At 64.7% G+C, this 6,553-nt stretch overlaps 1 protein-coding gene across 3 annotated transcripts in view; it reads right to left on the bottom strand.

Moving 5' to 3' along the window:
• Positions 1 to 598: 598 nt before the first annotated feature.
• Positions 599 to 6,553, bottom strand: part of RYR1 (ryanodine receptor 1) — a 63,793-nt gene continuing 57,838 nt past the window's right edge. For all 3 annotated transcript variants that reach the window (XM_085044088.1, XM_085044090.1, XM_085044089.1), the window contains 16 exons: positions 5,195 to 6,498; positions 4,569 to 4,636; positions 4,327 to 4,477; positions 4,002 to 4,088; positions 3,647 to 3,868; positions 3,437 to 3,567; positions 3,145 to 3,187; positions 2,914 to 3,044; positions 2,764 to 2,824; positions 2,532 to 2,678; positions 2,319 to 2,453; positions 2,074 to 2,230; positions 1,721 to 1,785; positions 1,531 to 1,631; positions 1,371 to 1,422; positions 599 to 888 (listed from right to left, as the gene is read on the bottom strand). In XM_085044088.1, coding sequence (XP_084900214.1) covers positions 793 to 888; positions 1,371 to 1,422; positions 1,531 to 1,631; positions 1,721 to 1,785; positions 2,074 to 2,230; positions 2,319 to 2,453; positions 2,532 to 2,678; positions 2,764 to 2,824; positions 2,914 to 3,044; positions 3,145 to 3,187; positions 3,437 to 3,567; positions 3,647 to 3,868; positions 4,002 to 4,088; positions 4,327 to 4,477; positions 4,569 to 4,636; positions 5,195 to 6,498 — 2,951 coding nt within the window. In that variant the 3' untranslated portion in view covers positions 599 to 792. The remainder of the gene's footprint in view (positions 889 to 1,370; positions 1,423 to 1,530; positions 1,632 to 1,720; positions 1,786 to 2,073; positions 2,231 to 2,318; positions 2,454 to 2,531; positions 2,679 to 2,763; positions 2,825 to 2,913; positions 3,045 to 3,144; positions 3,188 to 3,436; positions 3,568 to 3,646; positions 3,869 to 4,001; positions 4,089 to 4,326; positions 4,478 to 4,568; positions 4,637 to 5,194; positions 6,499 to 6,553) is intronic.

Genomic DNA, 6,553 nt, shown 5'->3' with positions numbered 1-6,553 from the left:
CCTCACGTTTCCCGCTCTTTCTCCCCTCACATTTCCTTCCCTTTTCCCCTCATTTCCCCGCTCTTTTTTTGCCTCACATTTCTCCCCTTTTTCCCTTCACATTTCCCCTCTTTTCCCCTCACGTTTCCTGCCTTTCTCCCCTCAGGTTTCCTGCTCTTTCTCCCCTCACATTTCCTTCCCTTTTCCCCTCACATTCCCCCCCCTTTCCCCCCTCAGGTTTCCTGCCCTTTTTCCTCTATGTTTCCCGCTCTTTTCCCCTCACGTTTCCCTCCCTTTTCTCCCCTCACATTTCCCTCCCTTTCTCCCCTCACATTTCCCACCTTTCTCCCCTCACATTTCCCACCATTTTTCCCCTCACAATTCCCACTGTTTTCCCCTCATATTTCCCACCCTTCTCCCCTCACATTTCCCTCCCTTTCTCCCCTCACTTTTCCCTCCCTTTTTCCCCTATGTTTCCCGCTCTTTTCCCCTCACGTTTCCCTCCCTTTTCTCCCCTCACGTTTCCCTCCCTTTTCTCCCCTCACGTTTCCCTCCCTTTTCCCCTCAGCTCCCTCAGGGGTTTCCCCCTCAGGAGGATCAGTAACGAGCCGGGCACAGCGACACTTGGCAGCGTTTATTGAGGGGAGGGAAAGGCACTTGGAGGGTCTCTGGGGTCACTCTGAGGGGGTTTGGGATCTTTTTCAGGGCGGTCAGTAACGAGCCAGTGACACTCAGCAGCGTTTTTCAGGGGTCGGGGGCAATAAAAGGCACTTAGAGGGGGTTTTGGGAAGGGGGTTTGGGGTTCCCAGGGGGTCATCCCAGCTGATCCTCATACTGCTTGCGGAAACAGTCGCCGGCGGGGAAGAAATCCCAGCAGCGCTCCTGGTACATCTTCCACACGTAAGATTCCTGTGGGGAGGAATTGGGGAGGAACTGGGGAGGGACTCAGGGCAGGGGGGGTCCCCACAGCACTGGGAGACCCCCAAAATGTCACAGACATCACCAGAGACACCCCCAAATCCCATAGACCCCCGAAATTTCATAGACATCACCAGACACCCCCAAATCCCATAGACTCCCGAAATTTCATAGACATCACCAGAGACACCCCCAAATCCCACAGAGCCCCAAAATGTCACAGACATTGCCAGAGACACCTCCAAATCCCACAGAGCCCTGAAATCTCATAGACATCACCAGAGACACCCCCAAATCCCACAGAGCCCCGAAATGTCATAGACATCACCAGAGACACCTCCAAATCCCACAGACCCCCAAAATTTCATAGACATTGCCAGAGACACGCCCAAATCCCACAGAGCCCTCAATCCCGCAGAGACTCCTCATGGGATTCCCCATGGGACTCTCCCCAGGACCCCCATTTTCCCCACCTGCCCCGTGTGCTCCGTCTCGTCCTTGTTGATCAAATACATCAGGAAAAACCTGGGTGGGGGGGCAAAATTTAGGGGGTCAGAAGTTAAGAGGGACCCTCAGACCCCTCTGGGACCCCCTTAGGGTCCCCAAAACCACCCGAATTCCCCCAGGGCTCACATGTAGTTAGCCAGGTTGTGCTCCTCCAGCGTGTGGGTCTCAAAGCCGTGGGGCGTCGTGTCGAAATAGTCGCTCCCGATGCCGCAGATGAAGCATTTTGTCTGGGGAGGGGGCCGGGGAGGGTCAGAGAGGAGTCCCTGAACCCCCAACCCGAACTGGGGGTCCTCACCCTGCTGCCCCCCAGACTCACCTCCATGTCCTCCTTCACCTGCTCCTGCTGGTCCCGCAGCTCCCCGAAGGCATCAATGATAAGACCTGGGGGGCACAAAAGGGGGTCAGCAGGATGGGACCCCCAGACCCTCCTAAGGGCACAAAAGGGGGTCAGCAGGATGGACCCCCAAATCCTACTAGGGCCACAAAAGGGGGTCAGCAGGATGGACTCCCAGATCCTCCCGGGCACCCCCAGAGCCCCTTTGAGGACCCCCAAACTGCCCCAGGGACCCCCCCGGGGTGATGCCCACCCTGGATGATGGCCAGGAGGATGATGGTCACCCCCCAGGCCCCGCAAAGCCCCCTCCCCAAGCCCCCCGGGGTGACGCCCACCCTGGATGATGGCCAGGAGGATGACGATGACGAAGAAGAAGAAGGTGATGTCGAAGACGACGCGGTAGAGCTCGTAATCGTCCCCCGCAGGGTCCTCGATCTCGTCCCCAATGCCACCACCAGCCCGGACCCCCACGTACATGTGGAACAGGTAACACTGCGGGGGGACACGGGGACTGTCAGGGACCCTGAAAACACCACTGGGAACCCTCTGAGCCCCCCAGGACCCCCCCGATCCCCCTCACCGTCATCATGTCATCGCACTTCATGTCGGGCTCGTCCTCGTCCTCGCTCTTGTTGTAGAACTTGCGGAAGAAGTTGAAGGCCACCACGGTGTACAGGTAGACCACCACGGCCAGCAGCCCCACGGTCATCACCAGCTGTGCACAGGGTGGTCAGCGGGGACCCCCAGAGCCCCTCAGGACACCCCCAGCCCCTCCCTGAGCCCCCCTGCCCACCTGCTTGCCGTTGTGGGTGACAGAGGACAGGATGGTCCGCAGGGTCTTCACGCCCATGGCGATGTCCAGCAGGTGGGAGGCGAAGAAGAAGTTGTTGTAGTGGCCCAGCAGGGACATGGCCATGTACCACGTGAGGTACAGGAAGGACTGGGGGGACAGCCAGGGGTCACCCCAGAGCCGGGGGTCCCAAAACCTGGGTGAGCCCCACACACCCCCTGAGCTCCCCACTCACGTTATCGGTGAAAATCACCCCAAATTTCCAGATCTGGTAGCGAATGTCGATGGATGTGATCCTGGGGAAAGTCACAGGGAGGTCAGGATCGAGAGAGACCCCCGAGAGAATTCGGGACACCCCCAGGACCCCCGAAGCCCCCAGACCCACCAGGTGAGCAGGGAGCTGTCGGGGGCAGCGCGCCGCTCGCCCTGCGCCGCGATCTCCAGGCTGGCCAGGTCCATCCCCAGCAGCTCCGCGATCCTCTCGCGCCCGTAGATGTCCCCGTACTTCTCCAGCACCTGGGGGGACCCAGGCGTTGAGGGAGGGACCCCAAAATGTCCGGGAAATCCCCCAAAACCCGGGGAGGGGCTCCCAGCCTGGGCCCAGCGCCCTCCTCACCTTCCTCTTGATGAACTTGTCCCAGTAATTGCTGGGGAAGGACCTGGGGGGACAAAAGGGGGGTCAGTGGTGACCTCACCCCTCCCCAGGACACAGCTGGAGGCCCCAGGTGGTCCCACTGGACCCCCAGAGCCTCCCAGACCCCCTTAAACCTCTCTCAGACATCCCCAAGTCCCCATCATCCCCCAAACCTCCCTTCCAACCTCTCAGATGCCCCCTGAGCCCCCCTCACAGTGCCCCCCGGTGCCCCCCAGTGCCTCCCAGTGCCCCCCAGGGCCCCCCAGGGCCGTACTGGGCATTAAGCACCAGGCGGTCCCACTGTCCCTTCACGTCATCGTCCGGCGGCTGCTCGGTGATGTAGAGCCCTGAGAACTCGAGGCGCCGCGCCACCTCCTTCTCTCGCTTGAAAATCACCAGCGGGATCTGGGGACAGCGGGGACAGGGCGGTCACAGGGGGCCGCAGGGGTCACACGCAGGGCCCAGGGGGTCGCGGGGGTCCCACCTTGAGGCAGTTGTAGCCGATGATGCACAGGAAGGCCACCAGGGTGTGGGCCAGCGCTAGCCCGCGCAGGGCAGGCCCCATGTAGCCCGTGCTCTCCTCCAGGAAATAATACACCTCGGGCTCCTCCTCGCTCTCCGCGCCCCCCGGGAGACCCCCGTCCTCCTCCGGGGCCACCCCCGAGCCCTCGGGCTCCTCCGGGGCGCCCGGCGGGTGCTCGGACACCTGCGGGGATGGACACGGTCAGTGACCCCGGTGGCTCCCTGACCCCAGATGGGGCCGGGCAGTCCCTCTGGGGACTCCTGACAATGGGATCTGGGGGGTGACAGTGTCCCCAAAGCCCCCCCAGGCCCCCCACCTTGTAGAAGAGGAGGATGAAGTTGATGGCAAAGGCCAGGAACAGCGCCAGGAACCGCAGGTTGTAGAAGTTCCTCGACAGGTAGTTCTGGGGGAAGAATTTGGGGGGGTCAGGACCCTCCTGGGCACCCAGCTGGGGGCCAAGCCCAGGACCCCTCCCAGAGACCCCCAAATCCTCCCCCAGGACCTCCACGGTCCTAAAACCTCCCCTGAGAGCCCAAATCCCCCCGTGGTCCTAAAACCTCCCCCGAGTCCAACAGAGGGACCCCCAGGACCCCACAGATCCCCTCCAGGGACCCCCAGAGCCCCCCCAGACTCGCCCTTACCAGGAACTTGACCCTCTGGACCTCCAGCTCGCCCCAGAAGTCGAAGCCGCCCTCGGCCGGGGGCTCGCGGCGCTCCCTGGGCACCGACTTGCGCCGCTTCGGGGGGATCGCCCTGGGCTCCTCCTCGGCCCCCTTCTCCCCGTTCTCCGTGCTGGGGGGACAGCGGGGGTCGCTGGGGGCTCGGGGGCAGACCTGGGAACCCCCAAGGTTTGGGGTCCCCCCGTGTGCCCCCCACTCCTTACTCAGCCTTCTCCGTCTCGGCCGGGGGCTCCTCCTCCTTGTGCCCCTCCCCCGCCTGCTCGGCCATCTCCTGGGGGGACAAAGGGGTCAGAGGGGGGGGCTGGAGGGGGGAAATCCCCCTGGACCCCCCAATGCCCCCTGAGGCTGGGCACGGCCATGGCGGGAAGGGAACAGGGCTTTGGGGTCCCCACTGTGTCCCACCCTCCCCCTCAAAGGGACCCCAGAATCGTCCCCCGGGTCCCCCAAAATCCCCCCGCGGGGACCCCGAAAATTCCGCTGCCCCCATAGGGACCCTCCGGCACCCCCTGGAATCCCCAAAATCCCCCCATAGGGACCCTCGACACCCTTTGGAGCCCCCGAACTCCCCCCATAGTGACCCCCAGCACCCCCTGGAACCCCCAAATTCCCCCCGTAGGGTTCCCTGACACCCCGTGGAATCCCCAAACTCCCCCCGTAGGGTTCCCTACACCCCGGGAACCCCCAAACTCCCCCCATAGTGACCCCCGACACCCTTTGGAGCCCCCGAACTCCCCCCATAATGACCGCCAACGCCCCCCTGGAACCCCCAAACTCCCCCCGTAGGGTTCCCCGACACCCCCCGGAACCCCCAAACCCCCTTGCCCCTCACCCCGATCTTCCTGCGCAGGATGGGGGTCCCCTCGGGCGTGGGGGGCTCAGCCCCGGGCGGCTCCCCGATGTCACCGAGCCCCCCGGGCGCGTCGGGGGCTGCGGCGCGGAAATGGGGGTCCTTGCGCCCCCCCGGCCCCGCGGGAGCCACCTTGGCCTCGCGCCGCTGCTCCTCCTCCTCCTCCTCGGCCGGCGGGGGCTCCAGCTGCGCCTCGGGGGGCTGCTCGGCCTCCGGGGGTCCCTCGTCCCCCGCGCCGCCCTCGCCGCCGCCCACGGCGTCCTGCGTGGGGTCGGGCATGGAGCCCAGCACCTCGATGACGCCCAGGCGCTGCGCCCCCTCCACCAGCCCTCCCCCGAACAGCGAGCTCCAGGCCAGGCGCCCCACGGCCCCCAGCACCCCCAGACCCCCCAGCAGCCCCCCGGCGGCCACTCGCCCCACGCCCACCCCGGCCTCCCACGCCAGCTCGCGCCCCGACTTCTTGCGCAGCCGGCGGATCCTGCGGCGCCACGTCTGGGGGGACCCCAGCAGCCTGCGGAGAGCCCCCAGCCCCGGCAGCGCCGCCGCCGCCGCCTCGGCGCCCGCCGGCTCCTCTTCCTCGCGCTCCTCGTCCTCCTCCTCCTCCTCGTCGCGCGGCGCCTCCTCCTCGGAGATGCGCGAGGCGATCTGCATCTCGAAGATGGTGTCCTCGCAGAAGTTGACGAAGAGCTCCATCTTCTCGGCCTCGCCGCCCTCGTTGACCACGTCGAAGATGAACTGCCGCTTGGACTCCTTGACCTGCGGCATCTCCCACTGCGCCTTGTTGGCGCCGCTGATCTCGAAGTAGATGCGCTCGATGCGCCGCGCCGCGCCCATGATCTCGATGCGGCCCAGGAACGGGCGGAAGTAGTCCAGGATGCTCTCGGCCTGCTCCAGGAAGGTCTTGAGGCGCTGGTCGTGCGGCACGTGCTCGGACAGGTTGGTCAGCAGCACGGCCACGTTGAAGCCGATGTCGCGCGCCGGCTCCTGGAAGCGCTGCGCGAAGCTCTCCACGTCGATCATCTCGTTCTCGTCGGCCTCGGAGCACGAGAGCAGGAACTGGATCTCGTCGGGCTCGTACTGCTTCTGGCTGTCCATGGCCTTCTGGAAGTCCTTCTTGGAGATGAGCCCGCGCGGGTCGGTGACGAAGTGCCGGAAGGCGTCGGACGAGACGATGTCGCGCAGCTTCAGGAACATGTCGAAGAACTTGAGGATCATGGTGACGTTGCTGGAGGACTCCACCAGCATGTCCACCATCTGCCGCGCGATCGTCCCGTTCACCACGTTCCCTGCGGGGACACGGCGGCGTCACCGGGCTGGGGGCGACCCCGGAGCCTCGGGGAC

The sequence above is a fragment of the Lichenostomus cassidix genome, unplaced genomic scaffold (assembly GCF_008360975.1).
Source record: "Lichenostomus cassidix isolate B80296 unplaced genomic scaffold, HeHo_3.0 HiC_scaffold_35, whole genome shotgun sequence".
NCBI classification, from domain to species: domain Eukaryota; kingdom Metazoa; phylum Chordata; class Aves; order Passeriformes; family Meliphagidae; genus Lichenostomus; species Lichenostomus cassidix.
This window is presented reverse-complemented; position numbering and strand designations above follow the sequence as displayed.